This window comes from Colius striatus, chromosome 1 (assembly GCF_028858725.1).
Source record: "Colius striatus isolate bColStr4 chromosome 1, bColStr4.1.hap1, whole genome shotgun sequence".
NCBI classification, from domain to species: Eukaryota; Metazoa; Chordata; class Aves; order Coliiformes; family Coliidae; genus Colius; species Colius striatus.
The window spans coordinates 127,489,233-127,510,098 of record NC_084759.1 but is presented as its reverse complement, the minus strand read 5'-3'; the positions used below and the strand labels follow the sequence as shown (position 1 = coordinate 127,510,098).

At 39.5% G+C, this 20,866-nt stretch overlaps 1 protein-coding gene across 2 annotated transcripts in view; it reads right to left on the bottom strand.

The window, feature by feature from the left end:
- FBLN1 (fibulin 1) overlaps nucleotides 1-13,425 on the bottom strand; it is a 79,830-nt gene extending 66,405 nt beyond the window's left edge. Inside the window, exon 1 of one of the 2 annotated variants that reach the window (XM_061988792.1) lies at nucleotides 12,970-13,425. In XM_061988792.1, coding sequence (XP_061844776.1) covers nucleotides 12,970-13,048 — 79 coding nt within the window. In that variant the 5' untranslated portion in view covers nucleotides 13,049-13,425. The remainder of the gene's footprint in view (nucleotides 1-12,969) is intronic. The other variant, XM_061988791.1, reaches the window with a different exon arrangement.
- Between the last annotated feature and the right edge of the window lie 7,441 nt (nucleotides 13,426-20,866).

Here is a 20,866-nt window from a genome sequence, read left to right as displayed (position 1 = left end):
CTTGTCACCATCTGAAAAAGTGATGGAGAAAATCCACCTGGAAACAATCCCCACACATGAAGGACAAGAAGGTGACCGAGAAAAGTCAGCCTGGATTTATGGAGGGGATATTATGCCTAATGAGCAAATCTGTGAGTGGCTGATGCACCAGATGTCTGTGCTGCCATCCAGTGGGACCTCAACGGGCTGGAGAAATGCGCTACAAGGAACGTCATGAAGTCCAGCAAAGGGAAATGCAAGGAGGGAAGGAATACGCCCTATGCACCAGTACACACTGAGGGTTTACCAGCTGGAAAGCACCTCTGCAAAAAGGACCTAGGTGTCCTGGTGGACATTAAGCTAATCATAAGACAGTAACACTTTTTTTGCAGCAAAGATGACTAACACCATCTCAGGTTGAATTAGACAGAACATTGGCAGATCAAGGAAGGTGATCCTTCCCCTCTGTTCAGCACTGAAGCAAGCCACATCTGTAGTGCTGTGTCCAGTCCTGGGATCCTCAGTTCAAGAAAAATTTCAATTTACCATAGTGAGTCCAGTGCAAAATCACTAAGATGATTTATGCACTGGAATATCTTTCAGAGTAAAGACTCAGAGGGCTGTGATTGTTTAGCCTGGAGCAAAGAAGGCTCAGGGGCAATCTGATCGATGTTTGTAAGTATCTGATAGAAGAAGATGAAGAAGAGGGAGCCAGACTTTTCTCAGTAGTGTCCACTGCAGGACAAGAGGCAGTAGGCATGAATTGTACCATATGAGGTTCCATGTGAACACAAGAAAACACTTCTTTACTGTGAGAGTGTTCAATCACTGGATGACCTCAAGAGGTCCCTTCCAACCTAAATGATTCCGTGACTGGTTACTTAATGAAACATAAATACGACCCTTTCATCTGTAGGTTGCTGTGCTGCACAGAGGAAGGAACATCTCATTTACTTCTTTTTGATGGAGAAGCTGAAGTATAGAAGGATGAAATTACAGAGCAAGCTGGTGGCAGAACAGAGGGTGCAAAACAAGGTCATTCCCAGATCATCTCTCTCCACTGGATCATAAAACGCCTCGCATGACTGTCTCATTCTCAGTTTTGTTCCAAGCACACATGAAGGGAGCAAAATTCAATAATCAGCAGCATTATATTCAAGACTATCCATCTTCACAAATTACTTCCTGCAGAGTCTAGTATGGACAGCATCTGGCTTTTCTGGCTCTCCCTTTCCCAGTTAGAAAACTATTGTTCCCCAGGTGCTTCTGATGCAAGGAGGTTACATCCTCCTTCCATCTGTCCATGTATCCAACTCCCGACCTGTTCAGATATCAAAACAAGTGGAAACAGTATTTAACCTGTTCATTATCACACTTTGACATACATCAGACACAGTTTACGTGAGTAGTCAACTGGCAGATCTTCATACGTGGAAAGTAAAACACAGCTGAAAGCAAGTACAGAAGATATATCCCTCCAATAACTCAACTATTTGCAGAGAACAACTTATAATCCCAACTACTGATTGCAATACAACAATTCAAAGCAAAAAGTAAAGAGTTAAACAATATTTTAGGATGCATCAGTCATCTTAAGGTATGTAGTCTTAAGGTAGTTATCAATTCTACAGTCCAATGCTCTGGAGTATTGAGCATAATTGTGGTTATCCATCTCTAGGAAGCATTACATCAAAACAGAAAATGTGTAAAGGAAAGCTAGGAAGATGGTCAGGGGAATCAATGGCCTATTATATGAGGAAAAACTGGATGAAATAGACCATTTTAGGCCTAGACAAATAAAGCTTGTGAAATGATGTGGATCCTGTCAACAGAATTATATTTAATGCTAGTTTATAACAGAGCTCCATATTCTCTGACCCAGATCACTCTTCTAGTCTTACTTACATTCCCAAAATGATGGTCAAAATTCTGTCATTATGATGTCAAGGCAATACTTCTCTTCAATTCCTCCGTGCATCCAGAATTTATACCAGTGTCTGAAAGCTAATTGTAGCTACAAAGAAAATCAGTCTTGTAAATAAATAAATGCCTGTGGTGAAAGACTCTGATCTCTTCTTTGAGAATAGGGACCTCCGCCTGCCAGTGTATTGCTAACAAACATTATACGCATCAAATTTCACACAATGTGTTACAAAGAACCATATTTTTAGTGCTGTTGTCTGCAATCAATCCTAACTGTGCTGAAAAATGATACACATTATACTGAAGTGCAGAGCTGGCTGCAAGTTTTTCAGGGCTTTATACAAATGGATCTTTAGCCAAGTTACCCCCCCAGAAGGACAACCCCTGGCTCTGAATACCAGTTCTTCCCTCCCAGCTCTGGCAATACACCTCTACTTCAACCAAATAACACAAGAATTCAAGACAGGCCAAGCTAAGCAAGCTTGTCTGTAGGAGTGCATCCAGCCAATGAAGGATTTCAAATAGTCTGTTGAGGGAGAACTGTGGTCCAGGCTTATTGTTTTGGTGACATCACAATTCATGTCCTCCAAAGATCCTGCCAAAAATCTCTCGAGAATAGAGGGAAGTGAAAAACAAGTAGGAGGGGGAAAAAAAAAAAAAAAAAAAAGACTCCACCCTCAAGGCCATTCTTCTAAAACAACAATAAAACAGTGAAAAACATTTTCTCCAGTTTGGCTCTGCAATTTGCTTTTAAAAATGGTCTCTCATGGACAAATCTCTACTCTTTCAAAATCTCAGAAAGTGCATTTCTCATACTTTAGGTTCAATTCCTCATTTCACTAAAATACACTCTGATTATTTTGGCATTAAGAGTAATATTTAGAAACATGACAGACTTACTCTATTATTCCAGTGTTGTTGATTCGACAATACATGTCAATATTCATGTGGCTACCAGTTGGAAATCTTTGGGCAAGGGCATCATACTGAGGCCATTTGTGTCTCCTTATATCTTCTTCAGGGGACTAACAGCATAGAAGGGCCATGGCCTCTCTTCAGTTTCTCATAACTACAAGTTTGTAATGCAGGGCATCTGAATGGAAGTGGTAGTGGGAAGCAGATGGCAGAAACTACTCTGATTATGACATTTTGAAGGATCTCACTTACTGTGAATAAAGTGATGGTTCTTTTTTTCTCTGAATGTGACCATGTGTCTCTTCCTGCAGCTTATGGGCTTGTGGCACCTCTTAGAGCTGGAGTGCCAAAGATAATCAAATAGGAATTACTGAACCTGCTGCCCCTTCATCTGTTTTGCCAAGTGCATAATGTTTCATGCAAATCAGCCACAGAAATCTCAGGAATCTGAGAGATGAAACACTACGGGAAAGGCTGATGGTATGGTCTGTCTTCAGTTGAAATGTACCCTTTTATTTGGAGGGAGAAACCCTACAGGAAAGTTGTAACATACAAGAATGCACTGTCTGGTCTATTTTATATGTTTAGTGAAGCAATTGTTCAGCTTTTTGGTATTACAAGACAGAAAACACAAAGACAAAACAGAGATCTGTTAAGATGGTAGCATGTTTGCTTCCTTTTCACTCAGGTCAACTAATTTTGCACGCTAATTGACCAATTGAAAAATCCAAGTCTATTTAGGATAAAATTGAATACAGCTTTGTCACTCTTTTGTCCCTGTAAAAAAATTATGTGTAACAGGGCATCTAAAAGAACTTGAGATGTGTTAGCATGGTAACAGTGAGGAAGCCTGTCCTGATGTTAAGTTGGTGTGTGCAGTACTACTCTAAGACTTCAGGATTCTGTGGAAAGAGGACAGCAGACACACAGCTGGAACCCACATCTTTAATTTTACAAAAGCTGTCATGAAGAGGACCTATCAGATAAGAAGAGATTAAAGGTCACACGATTTCAAACATTTTGTTCACATGATGCATTCATGTTCTAGCTTTGAAGTATGCTTACATAGACAAAATGTGTACAAGCATATGGCTATACAAAAAAAAAAAAAAAAGGTAGTCTGCTAATCTTGATAGGATTGCCATGCAGTGTGGGAGTTCAAAGCAAGAAATGTGGTTAAAATCTGTACAACCTTAGACTTCTATGATGTAATAATTGCTTATTCAGCTGCTATAGTGAATATTTTCTGCAAAAGTAAGATAAGCTTAAAAATGTTACTGAAAAGCAGGATTACTGGAACGAGTAACCCTGAATTGTTTCTGAGAATTGTGCAAAAAATAAGAAGTGAAAAGGACAAGATCATTTTCATGGCAGTAGTATTCCATGTAGATCAAAAAGCAACAGTTTTTTTAACTAAAAATCAAGAAAGGCAGCTATTCTGTACAGTTGATTATGATGGAAAATCCTATGTACAATTCAGGATTAGATAGCTGTTCATTACTTAGTGCTGATCTATGGAACAGTTGTAAAGCTGATAATATCAAACCAAAGCTACACCTGAGCCTAAGTGGGCTTATTAAGCTAGTGCTAGTAAAGCTTTCCAGTTCTTCAGTGCAGTAAGTGATGTGGGTGACAAATTCAACAAACTTCCAGCCTACACATCCAACTACCAAATCATCTACCTGGGTATGGATTTTTAAGTGAGTTCATGTTAAGGACTCAAAGTCACATCTCCTTATTGTTTTTAATCTTTTAAGCACACTAATTGATTAAGTTTGTAAAATATGGTACAGATCTTGCCCTTCACTCAATTTACTCTAGAAGAGGCTCAGCACTATGGAATGTGAGAAAACAGAACATTATTATCACTTCTCAGAATATGCAGATAAAGGCAACAGATGGACTCTGTGAAAGCTCAGCATCAGTCCAACATGTTTCATCAGCAGTATGTCATCCTGAATTTTTGGAACTCATGACTACAAGCAGCATGCATCGGTTTAGGTTTCCAGTAAGAAAAGCACTTTCAACTTTCACAGCATACCTTTCCAACAAGATCCTTCTTGCCCTGTCAAGAAAATTCTTACTAGTGATGCTCATCCATCTAATCGTCAGCTGAAAAGAATACCAAGTCTACAAACAGACTTTGATCCTAAAAATGACAGACTGGCCATCCATATAACTCAGAGTTACAGTCTTTGTCTTCCAACCTCTCTTTACGGCTGTACTCTCCTGATATAGAACGAGAGCAATTACATATTTCTTTGGCTAAGGCTATACTATAGATTGTATAGATTGTAGATTGTATAGTATTTGTCTGTACTATAGATTCAGACAAAGCATGCTCAGCCTGATCTGCTATGCCAAAACAACTATTCCTGAAACAGTGACACCTGGCTAATATTAGGGGGACAAATAAGCTACCTTTGTAGCAAGGACAGCAGTCAAGTACTGACAGCTGGGATTTCTAGTCTTGATTTTTTTGGCTGTCCTTATGAAAAACTGTGGAAATGCTGTTTCTGGCAATGCAATTACACTCTGGCTGGCCAATTAGGCATCAAATAGACTCAGAGATGTGTTTACACAAGAGGGAAGCCAGCTGACTTTAGAGGTCCAACTGCTAATAGACTAACATGGTAAGTAAAGCCTTGATGCATCTTGATCTTCTGTGTAAACCCAGGGATTAGGCATACAGAATGAAGGAAAAGGTGAAGGAGAACTGAAACTGTAAAACAGATCTACAACAGAAAATCTCGCTACGTGATTCCCTGAAACAAATGCTTTGAATTGGGAGTAATAGAGAGATGCAAGAAAGAAATACCATTATCCATCTGAGATGATGTATTCGCTGAATCTCTTCAGGCTGGAGTAAGATGCCCTCCTTCATTTTATATGCAAAGAAGTGAACAGGAGCTTTTCTTTTTCTGCAGAGACATTCTTGTTTACCTCAACTTCATGCATCAAATATGCCAATACACTGAGGGGGTAAGATGAATAGAGGTGGCAGAGCTGTGGCATTAGTGGTCTTTGGACAGTGAGCTATCCTTAGTCCTTCCACTACGTTCTTCTTCCAGGTTCCCTTAAAGAATATATCGGTTTGAACTTCGGAACAAATGCATGGAACTTGGAGTCAAGATGCCCTCTCTTGCAATCCCTACAACAGCACAAGCCAGGAGGCAGTCTCAAAGACATCTGTTGCAGCCTGCAAGGCTGCGCTCATCACCAGCTGTCCTTCTCCAGTACTGCTCTAGACAACTGTTTGCCCCCAAAGAAGGCCAGTGACAATAGTGCCTCTCTCAAGCATGGAGGTCATACTGGATCTTTATGGACAGACAATCACCCACAGTTTTTGTGCTGCTAAGAAAGATGATATTCCCTCTAAACAGGCTTAAAGTATTTGAACTTTAACCTTCAGATCAATTCTCATCTGAGTGTGATTACTTCAGGACAGTCAAAATCACAGAAGAAACCCAGTTAGCATACTAACTAAAACAGCAGCACCCTAAAGGAAATGCCTGGCATGTTAGTGTGCTTTGTGGTTGGTTTTAGAACAGCCAGCATTTTACTGGAAATTTTCTTAGGTCTGGAGAACATTCATTTATAGGGAATGTGGCTCTGGTAGCACCAGCAGTGGCCATTACACAACAAGAGAGATTTTTCAGATATGGCCAAACCTCATTTTATGAGGTGTCTATTTGCAGTTTATAAAAGAAACTCTTACAATTATTCAAGGCAAGAGTTGGTGATGAGGTAGCTGCTATGTTTGGTGATAGGGACAGGCCTAAGGGAGGCAAAGCTATGCTGCAACACGCCTTAATTTCTCTGGTGGGGAAAGTGTGTGCTTTACTGTGAGTCTTTTATTTTCTCTCAAAAAAGTAGGCAACTGGCTACTAAAAATTTAGAAAAGACAACTCTATCTATTGCAGGAAGACCATAAGACATCCTATATACACATCAAAATACCACAAAAGATAGGGATGCAGTAATCCTCAAAAGGTTATCTTGTCCTACCCACTACTCTCAGGCAGAACTCAGTAAATTCAGTTAGTCCTAGGTAGATTTCTATTTACTTGTTCAAAACCATTTAAATCAATTCTTATCTTATACTTCTTATAAACAGATCATTACAAACTTCAACAATCTTCTGTGTATCTGAAGATAGCTACTTCACATGGATGTCTTTTCTGTGAAACAACTGACTGGAATGTTTTCACTTTGCTGGATAGGTTACTTTTTGGATTTCTGTGAGGAGGTTGGAGATCAAAAGATAGTAGGACTAGAAGAGTGAAGACTGTTCTGAAGATTTCTAGAGGACATGAAGATATTGAGAGAAACTTGTTGAGACCACTGACCAAGTAAATTCTTACTGGTCATCCAAGAAAAATGGCAGATGGATTTTAACACAACGAAAGAAATGTAAAATTTAATACTGTCTGCTGAAATAAAATTCAACATCTATAAAGACAGAGCTATGAACAAGTAAATAAAGTTTCAGTATTCAGAGTTAGAGTATCTAGCACCAAAACAAACTATTTGTACATTATGTAGTGCAATGAACATTTGTTCTTAGAGACCTGCAGTCTTAAATGTACTTGGAACAGAATGGAATCCTTAGAGAAGAAGTTTTTAAAGTGTCCAAGATGTAATATCCAGAATTACTAGAAGTTTATTTGCTATAATCTAACAATTTTTCTATGCAAAACTTTGCTTTGGATAACTGACTTTGATGACTCCCCAGTAGTAGGCTCAATGAGGCAGATAAAACCTAAGAGATAAGCAATAGCCCAAGAAACATTTGTTGAGTGAAATTGCCTGGCAAAGTCTTGTGTACCAACAGTTAATCCAATGACAATGACAAGCACACACTAAATTTTGTCCTTTATTCTTCCCTATATGAAAAAATCATGCAAGTAATGAAATTAGCTCACAGCATGTTGATAGCCTGGAGTGATACTTTCTCATTTAAGAAGTTTTTATCCTATTTTGATTTCTCATTTTGAATCTTGAAAAATGTGGGATTAGAAAGTTTTATATAAAGTATCACAATCCATCTGTTGTTAGTCTGGCTCATTTGTATAAAGGCCATGATCTAAAATCTACTGCAGTAAGCAATAGTCTTTAGACAGACTCTAATAATAGAGTCCAGGTATATGTATATATTCATATTAAAGCAACTGAGATAGGAAGGGTATGAGAATATGACAAAGAGGCTTGTCTCAGTGCGTCAAACATAAATATGCTCAAGAATTCCTGTATTTCTTATGTAAAATGGTTACAGGTCACACTGAGATTTCTCTGTTTTCATCTGACAAGAATATTAGTAGAATAACTATGCTTTTATATGCTGCTGAAGTGAAATACATCTACTCTGTTGGCATGTTTATTGCCAAATATTAAAAAAAAAACCAACCAAATATGAACAATGATGAAAGATTCTTGTACTCTGCTACTGCCATATTTAAAGAATAGTGTGGAAATCCTAAGTAGACAGGATAAAATTTATAGCACCATGTGATAAGGTTTAAGTATGGAAGGAACCACAGACTATACAGAGCATAAAGCTCCACGAGGTTTTTTTTCATATAATTATACCACAATTCTTTAGCAAAGGTTTCCCTTTGAAGAAAACATTACTAGAACTCTTTCTTGTATGAGATTTTCCTCATTTCTGAAATTAAATACACTGAGATTCAAATTGATATCTAGTTCTTCCAGATTTTCTGCCAAAGCATCAAGAAATACTTGGTAGGTGAAAGTTAGTCTGTGATAACTTTCAAAGCTGAAAGATTGTAATATTTCAAACAAACGTACTGCTGGTGGCATTTGTACAGTATATCCTTCCAGCTCTTAGTAAACCCTAGGAAACATCCTCAAAAGCTGGAATTTCTATATCTATAAACTTCTTTAGAACTGTTGCATCCTATTGATCAGAGATGACTTTTAACACAGCTTTTACTGGACTGTCCCAGTGTCTTGGCAGAGATTATTTCAGTGGGGCAAGAATCCTCACCAAGTCTGATAATCATCCAGTCTGTTGTCACATTTTTTCCTTTACTATATACACTCTCCCTATCACTGTAAATTACCCAGTACATCATCTTTGTAGGTACCACTTTGACTAGCCTTTCTCTACTTACTTGACTTTATTGTGACCATTTCTAAAGTAATTTTTGCTAAAAACAATATTATGGCCAGTAACTCTTCCCATTCTTCTAGAGCTCTTCACTAATCTTTACTGATCCTCTTCCCCTTTATATTCTGTCCTTTTGCCTCCTGTGCCCTCTTCCTCTGTTTTCCCTCTTGCTCCTGACAACTCCTTCATGGACTTCTTTGTTGAGTTCTTTGTTCTATTCCTTTTCACCCTGCAGTTCTCTCAGTCTTCTGCCTCCACTTCTACATCTTATCTCAGAGCTATGTGATCCACTCTCACAGTTTAACTGTATGTGCTGACGTAACTATTAAAATCTCAACATCTGGCCTACTTCCTTCTATCGTATCTACACGTAAATACATGTGCCTGACATTTCCTGAGTGCTTTGCAAAAGCTTTTGCCTATTCTGGCAAAAATGACCTCCTTTTATTTTTCTTTCTTAACTTTAATCATTTTCCTTACTCCCTTTCACTGTCAACCATAACTTTCTGCTATCTTTTTCACAAAAGCTTTTGTTCATTTTTCTCTTTCATACTAAACCACTCTATGTTACTGTTAAATTTTTTGCCCGCACCCTGACATATTTTTTCAACTCTTTCTTTCTTGACCTTCTGTCTCATACCCTTTTATTCTCTACAAATATTTACTACATCTAGTAAACCTATACGCTCTCTTTACTGAATTATTTTTGCCACCTACTTCTTTGGATCTATCCATAACTCACAAAAGCAAACTTAAATTCTGTCATGGTCCCAGGTAACTCCATTTCTGTCAAGTCCCAGAGGGCTAAGACCCATCTTTCATTTCAGAAACTGTTAATAAAAGTACTGTAGAACAAGTTGGTCTTAACACAACTATTTATTAGAAACAGATGTAAAGTTGATATGAAACTTGCAGAATGGGCTAAAGTGCAACAACAAATAAATAACTTTTGAAAACCCATTGACCTGCTATCAGATAACGCCCGAAATCTGACAGAATAGTATAAATATGCTGCAGTAACTTGATAAGCTAGTTTATGGATTTTCATCTTGGATTTCACTAACATGTCTGCTTTCAATTATACAGATGAAAAATAAGAGTTTGACATCTTGCTCTTCCCTGATTGCAATAAAATGTCATGTCTGAAAATAGACTGTTAAAATGAAACTCAACTGAAAACTAATTTAGAGACAGTACTCGTATTTTAGAACTGTATTTTTGGTAGCATTTTGGTATTTTTTATATTTCATGAAAACTTTATCTATGAGAGCAGGCAAGAATGCTTAGATTTGGCCCTTTTTTATAGAAAAGTTCTACCTCCACCCATACACTTATAAATTTACTGTTCTAAAAGCACATGTAAAAATCATAATCTTAAAATAAAACTCATTCCACAAAGTCAGTGGAACATATTTTTTTTATTACAAACTATAAGCTCACCCTGAATAGACACGTTTCCAGATGTTTAGTGAGTTAAATTGTCTGTGCCTGTAGTACCAAGACATGCCAAAGACCCAGCTAGAGGATGAACTATTCATACACTGACTGAACATAATGATGCAAGTAATTAATCTTCTTCAGTAGACAGTAGTTTATATCATAAGGAAATAAATGTTTTTTAAAACTGCAATGATTACAAAAAATTAAGTTGCATTATAAAATCTAGAAGGCTTTTAAGACCCTTACTCTTGCAAAGAATGATGTGCATACCTATGTTCTCATGCACCGGGCAGTTCTGCTAAAGGCAGTCCCTTCTGTTTTTTCAGTGTGAGGACTTTAATTAATAGATATTGATCACCTGATGACTCGTTAGTAAAGAAAAGCAGTTGAGAAAACTGATGGTAATGAGCTTAGGAGGAAGCTTTACTTCAGAAATATGCTGTCCTACTAACTTGGCGACTGTATCACTAAAGCACTTAGGAGCTCATCTTTGCTCCAAGCCTTCTATTCTAGTCACACAGAGGAACACAGGCTCTTCCCCAAAGAGATTGCACTTAAACAACATGATCTCACAAGGTAATTACTTCATCTGCCTGCAAAACACAGATGGCCACGTGAGATAATGTGGAAGAAAAAAAATATCCTTCTTACAGAAATTACAATTATTGGCAATTATTAAATTATTAATTAGAAGTAATTATTTGACTTAAGTCTACCGTTCAAAAAGTAGTGTCCTCAGCAAAGATCCTCATCAGCTTTTAGACTGTTAAATCTAATTTTATCCAATGTATTGTTTTCTAAGTTCTAAAGATGTAGAAATTCTCAGTGAAGTTAGAGCACAGATATTTATTTGAGAATAAAAACCTGATACACCTTTTACTGCCAAATTTGGCTATACTTTGTGTTGAAAAAAACCCCAACAAACTTTGAAAACTCGACCTTTTATATCTAATTACTTATCATTTTCTTTAAAAGTAGTGCAGTAATTAAGTTTACAAAAACTACAAAATTCAATTCTTTCGTGTTTTACAGTAATGATGAATGCTTAAAATGACTTATGTTCACTGTGATACATCAAAGCCACAGTTTTGCTGATGTCATCTGTTGTCTGCAAGAAAACAGGAGCTATCCTGAGATTCTGGTGGTAAAAACTGCATTGCTAACATTTATTCTTTACCTTCTTTAAAAGGAGTGCCTACCATCTCTACACTAAAATATTTTGAGAGTTATCTTTCACAAGCACTCTGCTACATGAAAAATCCAAAATATTATGATAGCAAGAAATAACTTCCTTCACTGGCTTTTGTTTGCTGTTGTTAGACGTAGGCCTAACACCATATGTTTCTAAATGTTTGCCTGGAGCAGAGCATAATCAAATCTCAACTCTGAATGGCCCCCTTGGGGTTGCTCTACTAGAAAAAGTCACTTACCTGTTAGCTATGACAAATGCATCTTCACTATGTAATTTCTTTGTCATATTTCATCATTAAGTGAATATCCTTTTTTATACTATTAAGAAAATAGGAAAAAAGTAAACAGTATGGAAAAAGGAGTCATGGCCCAGATCTGGATCCCTGCTTTCAAAAGCAACCATATCACACAGTATCATTCAGAAGTGTTTCTCATTTTGTCTTCAAAAAGCCTGTAATTTTTGCTTCACTCTTCCTTGTGCTCCACTGAGATTTCGCACAACTGTTGATCCTGTTTCCCATTTGGGGGGGGGGGGGGGGGGGGGGGTGTAATATGGTCCCCAGCAGAGCAGACCTGACACTTCTCCTGAGCTCCCATTCTGAGACACGCCACTTTCCTGGCGTGCAATCTGACCAGACACCAGCCACCGGGCGCTTTCCGTGCCAGGGGGGTGTAGGCAAGGGCCAGCACTGACCACCTCGACATGTCGCAATTCCCGGGACACCGGGCTGCGAAAGCCCCGGAGCAGCCCCGGAGCCGCCCCGGGGACCCGGCCGGCGCTGCTGCCGGGAGCCCGGGGACCAACCGTGCAGACAGTACATCCCGGCCCCACGACAGACCGACTCCCTCTAGCAAAGTCCGTCACGGCGGAACCTCGTATCGACCCTCTGGGACAGAGCTAACCTGCTGGGGGTTGAAGGAGGAGACAGGGGTAGTGGTGGTGGCCCCGGGAGGGGAGCGGGAGCCGGCGGTGGCAGCTGGCACCTACGGGAGAGCCGATGTACGCCACGCCTTTCTGGTCACTTGAACGTGGCAGCGGCTCTTTAAAGCCTGCCCGGGACGCCCAGGGGTACGGGCAAATAGTAGGGGAAGTTTAGCTGCCCCATGGCTCGTCGGCCCGCGCCCCCTAGCCCCGGGAAAGGGAGCAGGTACTACCGGGGCAGGCAGCCCGGGGGGCCGGCACCCGGAGGGCCGCCGGCCGCTTCCCAGCTCAGCCCGGCCCGGCTACCCCGGCGCCTCGCTGCCTGCCCGGGGTTCTGCGCCGCCCGCCCCGTGGGCAGAGCCGGGCCCACGGGCGCCAGGGCGTTGGCGGCGGCAGCAGCAGCAGAGCGGGGCGCAGCGCAGCCCGGCGGCCGCCCCCTCATCGGCTCGGCGCCGCTGCCTGCACTTACCTTGGCCCCGGAGCGAAGGCACCATCGCCGGGAGCAGGAGCAAGAGCAGCCGTAGCCGGGACCCGCGGAGGTTGTCCATCGGCCGCCCGCAGCTCCCCGCCGGCGGGAGCACTCGCACCGAGCGGGGGCTTGGCTCTCCTGCAGCGTCTAGTGGGCTCCCCCCTTTTTGCTTGCTGCTGCTGCTGCTGCTGTTTCTGATGTTATCCCAGCCGCCTGAGACCGGTTGGAAAAGAGCTTGCAGGAACCCCCCACTCGGTGGGCTTTACAAAGATTTAATTCACTGCCTACCCGGTTAATTATACAGCTTGCAAGTGCTTAGCAGAACCGAGCCGCCACCGCAACTTGGAGGCAGAGACCCTGTTGCTTCTGATACCCCTACCTCTCTCCTCGCCACCCCCCTCCCACGCTGTAAAAGTGACTCCCTTCAGCTCGGAAAACTTTACAGATACTCAGCGTGAACCTAGGGCCGGCGTGACTGATTCTGTGAAGGAGAAATGCAGCGGCTTCTCCCGGTGCCAAGTAAGAGAAAGCCACAAACAAAGGCAAAGCAAAGAAAAACAAAACAGAAGAAACCACCTAGCAGAGAAGGAAAGGTTTAACCCCTGAAGGGGAGATTTTCAACCTCGTTCTTAGTCTTTCCGTGTATTTTACTCCAACACATTTTTTGGTCAATAAAAAGAACTTTTAAAAGGACAGATAGTCTAGAAATTTTCACTGAAATTCATTGGGGGTAGGAGGGGAAATCCCTTCTTTCTTTTCCCTCCTCTTAAAAATTCAGGATGAGAATCTCATCCTAAATGAGGCAGGCAGCTCTGCTCTATCTCTGCTCTCCTTTTTTTTTTCTTTTCTTTAAAAAAAACTCCAAACAAACAAACAAAAACCCCTTCCTTATCTTATTTAAACAGGAACACAAACACTGATAGTGGTCAAAGGAAGAGCTGGAGTTGAAAGCATCCAGTTGGCTATGCTGTTGCCAAGATTTTTAAGATAATGTGGGGGATAATATTTGCAGGCAAACCTCCTGGAAACAAATGGAGAGTTTATCACCCCTCTATACTTTGCCCTGGGTTTTACTTCAACAATTGGAAGTTGGTTTCTGTTTACTCAATGGTTGTGTCACACAGGCTGTTCATCTTGTAACTACTCTATAATGCAATTTTTTAATATCTCTCCTCAAAATGTATCTCGTTATCTCCAGATAATATATTTAAGGCAGTAAGAGTTGAAAATGTGTGTTTTGTTCTGCACCGGGGTACTTGCCCTTTTCTCTTTTTAAATGGGAACATAAAAATGTCCATATAGCTTAGGGTCTAACTAGCCTGGCAGCTTGTCTTCAGCAATAATGATAATTGATCACTAAAGGAAGAGTATGAACGAGGAAAACATACATAATAATCCTTTCAACTACTCTTCCAGCCTTCAACTGCTTTGAGTTTGGAGCGTTTCCTCAGTGGTCTCTGTAGCCCCCAGTGATTTTTTATTCCTGGTATTTATCCTGTCTCCCTGTGAGTTCTTGTAAACCTTTACCAACCAAAATATCCTTTGGCAACAATTTTCACGGACCTATCACTGACTGTGTGAAGGGCTATTTCCTTTTATTCCTTTTGAACCTGGCTCCACCAACCTCCTCATGGTGCCTCCTAACTCTACTGGAGGGAGAGACATCAAAGAACTGACCTCTATCCACACTAAATGCCCAGATCATCCTTTTCCATGGCTGTTTCTTTTTTTTTTTTTCTTTGGGTTTGCATTTTTCCCCTCACCCTCTCTTTTATTGGGAATGGGCAGCTGGAAAATGGAAGGAAGAATGGTCACCTGGCTTTACTTGAGGATATTTTTTACTTCTTTTTTTTCTACATGTGCACCTCTATTTCCATCTCTTCTTTAAATGCCCTCAGTTTACAAGGATCTTACATCACTTATAGTGGGGCCTTGGCAATGCTTCATTCCAACCTCCAAGCTACTGTTTTTATGTATCAGACAGCTGCAGGAGGCAACTAACAAAGATCACACCTTGTTTAAAGTTTGTACTGGCTGAACTGACCCAGTGGAATCCCCTCTATGGAAACTTTGGATTCAGTTCAGTAGTGGCTTATTTCACTTCATTTTAAAACCTCTCCTAATTGATTAAAAGTGAGTAGAAAGAAGTTCACCAGTTTCACTAAAACAGTGTGAGATCACACATAATAGCCTGTCCACACATGGAGTTACCCTGATTAACACCATGTGTGGACACTCTTCCTCCTGAGTAAGAATCATTCCTGTTTACCAGAAATTAAGCAAGTTCAAGTAACAGTTGAAGAAATATTTCTAGAAACCTTCATGGTAATTTGCAGATCTAATAATAAGATTTTCCTTGGTTTGGAGTGAGGGTTTTTTGCATAATATTAATACACATTTTCAATATAAATTGGTACTCTTCACTCACAATCAGATTCAGTGGCCTTGAGTACATGTGATTCTAATTACTGACCTCAAGCTTTGTAGCGAGCTAAGCCATGCACTTCAGGCTCGATTCAAAGCTCCTGGAAGTCAATGGAAAGTAAGGGCTTATGAGAGGGAACATTTTGCATAACCGCATTTTTTCTTACATCTGTTTGCAAAGGCCCTGTAATCCTTTGTGTAACTTTTAAAACAAACAAATTCTTTAATGAGGATTTTATTTTTACTTCAGAAGAATAAAAATCATTTGCAGAAGCCCAGATTAATGAGTAATGACAGCGTAACAAATCATTGTGCAAGTCATTTCCAAGGGTCTTGTTGAGAGTAGATACACACAAGTAGGCTGACAAAAAAAAAAAAAGGAATTATTCTAACAAATCCATTACCATCTAAGGCAGCAGGTTCACAGTTGCCATTCAACTACTTGGTTTCATGGGAACAGGAATTCTTGAGATGGCCTGAATAAGCCTATGGAAGGACATCAACCTCTACCTAACGAACGATGCTTCCCTATCATCCCAGCTGTTGTGCCTCTCACCTCCTCTGGTTTACTGCAGCTCCTAAGTACTGATTCTTTTCCTCTACCCGTCTGTCACAGAAGTTGAACAAAAGAGAGGGAAAGGAAAATTCTGTAGTAGGCAAATCTATTGCTATTGGAATACAAATGACCTCTCAGCTTAGCTTCAGATACTAGTATGTGCAAAGTACAATTGGCATTTGGCTTCTTTCCTGGAGAAGACATTACCTGACTCTTTTCTGAATTATAATAAGGAAGAGCTCTGTCCAAAAGATTTGTGCCAACAACTGTGTCACATAATCACTTGAATACTGGAAATTTGTGGGTTTTTTTTTTCGTTTTAGCATCTTAATACTGAAAATGGATTTTTCAGGTTTATGGGTACGATGTGCCAGTCCTTCTGAACAGTATTGGCAAGTTTTACAGTTATATTAGAACACACCTATGAAAAAAGTCTGTTGGAATTTTCAGAGATAGATGCACCATACATTGGTTAGGTTTTTAGTTTATTGCCAATTTTGAGTCTAAAACAGCCTCATTTTTTTTTTTTTTAATAGCTCTCTGGGCTTGTATTAACTTTGAAGTTACTGTCAGTACGTACTCAGTGCTTTGTGCATCACCAGTGAATGTCAAGGTATCTCAGGGTAATGTAGCTTATGGATTCTTCATATGCACCTACCGCATCCTTGTTACAGATCAGCTTGGAATAAAAACTCCCCTGTCCTGCATGCTGCAGGGTTGTCTTTGTTCTCAAATCCCAGACTACTGACTACCTACACCAAATGGATACCAGCCAGAGCCATACCCTAGATAAGCAAAGGAAAGTAGGAAGACTGAGAGCTTCCCCTGTTCTCTAGTGTGTTTGAAACTGTGCCTCCAAGTCTAGTCAAAAAGGCTGCCCTCGCCAGCACCTTCATGCCATCTGGGTTATGATGGCATTTTGTAGCTAAAGTCGGGCAGAGAAGCTGGCTCAGAACTCCTCACAGAATAATTCTGTCAGATGAAATTTGTAACCATCCTAAATTTGGGTTGCTCTTTATATAAATAATATTATATATATACATATATATATAAAAAAGAATTTGTACATACGTAAGTAATATCACATATATGTAATTATGTGGATTCCAATAGCCCAAGCCAATTATGCCATATGGGTAGCAATACAGATGCCTGTATCCAAACGTGGGTATCTACCTGGGTTCAAGTTTCAAATAACTAAAGACTCTTAGAAGAGGCATGGCTTACTTTATACAACTTTACTTGTACAGACAAACCCTCTCCCTGCTAGATTAATCTCTGAACATTTTTTAAGTCTTTGCATGGATCACTTAAATATTTCAGACTAGGACTTATAACCCTGAGACCTTTTCAGCAACTTTTAAGTGTTTGGAGCTTTTATCCATTTTGGAGTTTGTATCCGTTTTGTAAATCTTGCCTATGTTTGCTCTTCTTTCTCATCTGATTAAGAAAAATATATGTAGCTCAAAACACACACTCGTTTTCTATTAATATGTATAGAGTCTACTTCTAAGACAAGGAGGAGTTTATTTGGGCATAAAGGAATGCTTTGATGATCCATGTCATTTCCCTCGTGGCATTACTGGTAGAATTCAAGAATAACTCAATCTGACATTCATGGGGCATTTCCTGCCTCTCGTAGAGATGCATCCACCAGTCTCCCACATCTCCCCCTTCCCATAAATTTCCTTTCTCCTTCTAGATTCTCTCATGTCACTGTAGGCAGAGGTAGTCTTATGTGTGAATAGGCAAGGCATTTTCCAGGACCTGAGGCCTAGGAAGGCTGGGCTTGGTTTGAATAAGCTGGAGAGCAATGTGAGTCATGCACACATGGGTTGGAAGAGACAATGGCATCTGCCTTAGACTCTGCTTGGGGCCTCCACAAATCTAGCAACAGTGGGGATCAGTCATTATTTTAGCTGCATTCTCTCAGCTGCAGGGTGACTTAAATTTGTCCATCAGCATCTGTACCGATGGTTATTTTCACTCTTCAAACAAAAATAAAATCTCATTATATAGGGTGGGGAAAAGCCATCAATAAAGTAAATGGCTGTTCTGGCAAAAGGCCATTTCCCTTCCTGACATCCTTGATAAATCAGAGCTCCATCTCTGTCAAACAAAAATAATATCCAACTATGTGACCAAATGATCTTTAGGAAATAGAAAATACACAAGTAAGTATATGACATTTCAGGTCTGCATAAATAAAATTCCAGAGCCTGTTGTATCTAATAGCTTAAAATCTGGGGCACACAGTTTTCTGTTTCCTTATGATCACTTAAAATGAGCCTCATTCAGTGCTATTTCGTTACCATTTTATGAATTTACTATGTTATTTACAATTTTTTTTGTGTAAGTCAAAGAAAGAAACCATCCTGTCCATTTGCAAACAGTCCCAGCCTGCCAGAAAACTTATATCTTACCAGTAGAAACTATGACTTATGTTCAGCATAATGTAAGCAGCCAGTCAGTAGAAGGAATATGAACACTGAAAAAGATCTCCAACAAATTAACATATACTGGATTTCCTCTTTTTCCCTCAGCCTCATAGACAGCCTCTGTTTCTTTTCCTCAGTCTCAGTTTCTTTAACAAACTTTATTTATTCATGTACCACATCTTTTAGACTTTACAGCCTTGGGCTGTAATATCTTTGTCCCAGGAACCCAAGATCATCCTTGGTGGCCTGAGTCTGCAAACACATGTTAATAATATTACACACAGAGTGTGAGGCTTGCATTTACACAATACTTACACAATTCTGAGCAGTGCCTATGGGAGGGCACCTCAATGCAAATTAATTAAAAAGTGATTGTAGTGCAGCAAACTGTTTGGAAGAAAAATATTGTAATCTTACCATATTTTCTGGCACGATTCTACAGAAAATAGCTGACACTGGGGATATGCAAAGTTGGTGGACACTGGCTCTTGGAAGGGTGAACGGATCAGAATGTCTTTGGACAGCTGCAAAACGAAAAAAAAAAAAAACACATTAGCCCTATTGAACCTAATGGGTTCTGCTGTTCTATGCTGCATGAACCCTGTGGCTCCCAGGTCTCAGGGCAGACAATTTAATTTGTATATACTACATCATTAGCCACAGGCCATGTAGATGAGGGGACTGGTTCACAGTCATTAGAGAAAAGCTGTAGTATACTTTTTATGCAAGTGTTGCATAAAAATTAACTTTTCTGTCTGTCAGAAACTACTCTAGCAATCTTTTCTTAGCTCCTGTCCAGGCTCTGGGAGCAGAGGTAGAATTTATGTTCCATCTAAAAAACCTCAAAGCAGCCAGCCCTGTGCGACCCATTGTATTCCAGAAAACCCTTTCCTCCCACTCTTATTTCTTTTGACTGTGATCTCACAACCGTTCTTAGATCTAGTCATGGAGTTTGGAACTGAGTCAATGAGATATTCCTGCAAGAGGGAAGAACAGTCCTCAGTGGAATGTATAAAAAAGAGGATGTGACATATTTAGACAGCAGCAACTTATGCCAAAGGGAGGTAGAAAAAACATGCTCAGTTTACTCTCAGAAATGAATCCCCACCTCACAAACTATTTAGAAATTGATTATCTGGGAGAAATGCTTGAGCAGACTTTAACAGAGTTTCTGTTTCCAGCTCTCTCTGGCTTATGAGATGTCTTTTGGCAAGGTATTTTCCTCTCTGTGCCTCATTTTATCTATAAGAATACCTGATTTGTAAAATGTTTTGAGTTCTGTGATATTAAACATGCTGTGTAAGAGTTTGCTGTCATAAAACAGCAACCTCAAGCCATTACCTTTCCATGAAAGTAGTGTGAAGTAATTTAGGCCAATTTTAGCTTAGCTTCTATTTCTCTTGTTTAAAAGCAGCATTCTATATAGTTGTCTGTATTAGAATAACATTAATGTTCAGAATAGCTCTCATATTCTTTCTCTAAACTTAGAAATGCACAGACAGCCAAATTTCCATCTGAATAGCAGATATATATATTTGCTTTGATAGTTATTCCATAATTTGTACTTTACTTCTGAAATGTTCCAAAAACATACTGGCCAGTCATCATGAGAATCTAATTTGTGCAAGTAATAGCTTCATTGCAAGTAAGAAAACAGGATTCTTTCAAGATTTTAGATTTCCCATTAAAGAGGTGCATTTTCTGTGTATTAAAGTGTAATGCAGTTTCTTAACTCCTATAAAGCAGATATGTAGTAAGGAAATCATTTGCAGAATCATTAACATGAACTCAGAAAAAAAAAAGAAGTTTCTTTATTTGTAGCTTTCACTTTTTCCCTCAGTTTATGCAATATGCTGTATTTAATAGCCCTGCTAAAGACGAGTGAAATCTTGGCTCTATGGAAATCATTGGCAAAATTCCCACTGACTTCAGTGGGGCCAATACTGCTGTAAACTCTTCTCTACAAAGAAAATCCAGATTGCCCAAGAAACTGACCTGCCTCTGTTAAGACCACGATCCAGACTGCTTACAAGTTGAACTGGCCTTGTACAATTACTAAGGCTGTTATTCTTGAGAGTTTGCCAAATCCTTAAGACAAAACTAGCATCATAAATTATCCCCAAACTTTTACCCTGGAGTAAAACAAACCTTCTTACTTTATAAGTGAAAGCACGTATGCAGACTTACATTTTCCAAAAGTTATAGTTTTACTTTTATAGAATTTTTTAAAAATCATTCTCAATTTCAGAAAGAAATCCATGTTTCTTAAATGAACACTGATTAACTGTTTTGCCTTTAGGTCAAACATTTCACTATAAATATCCTAAAATATATAGAATTTGGTAAAATATTGGTATATTTTGTATCTTCTGAAACTATCAGAATTAAGGATGATTGATTTACATATATACTTTTAGCCAGACCATTCATTACTATGTGTGGTATGTTTCAGCTTACTTGTTCCCATCAAAATACAAAG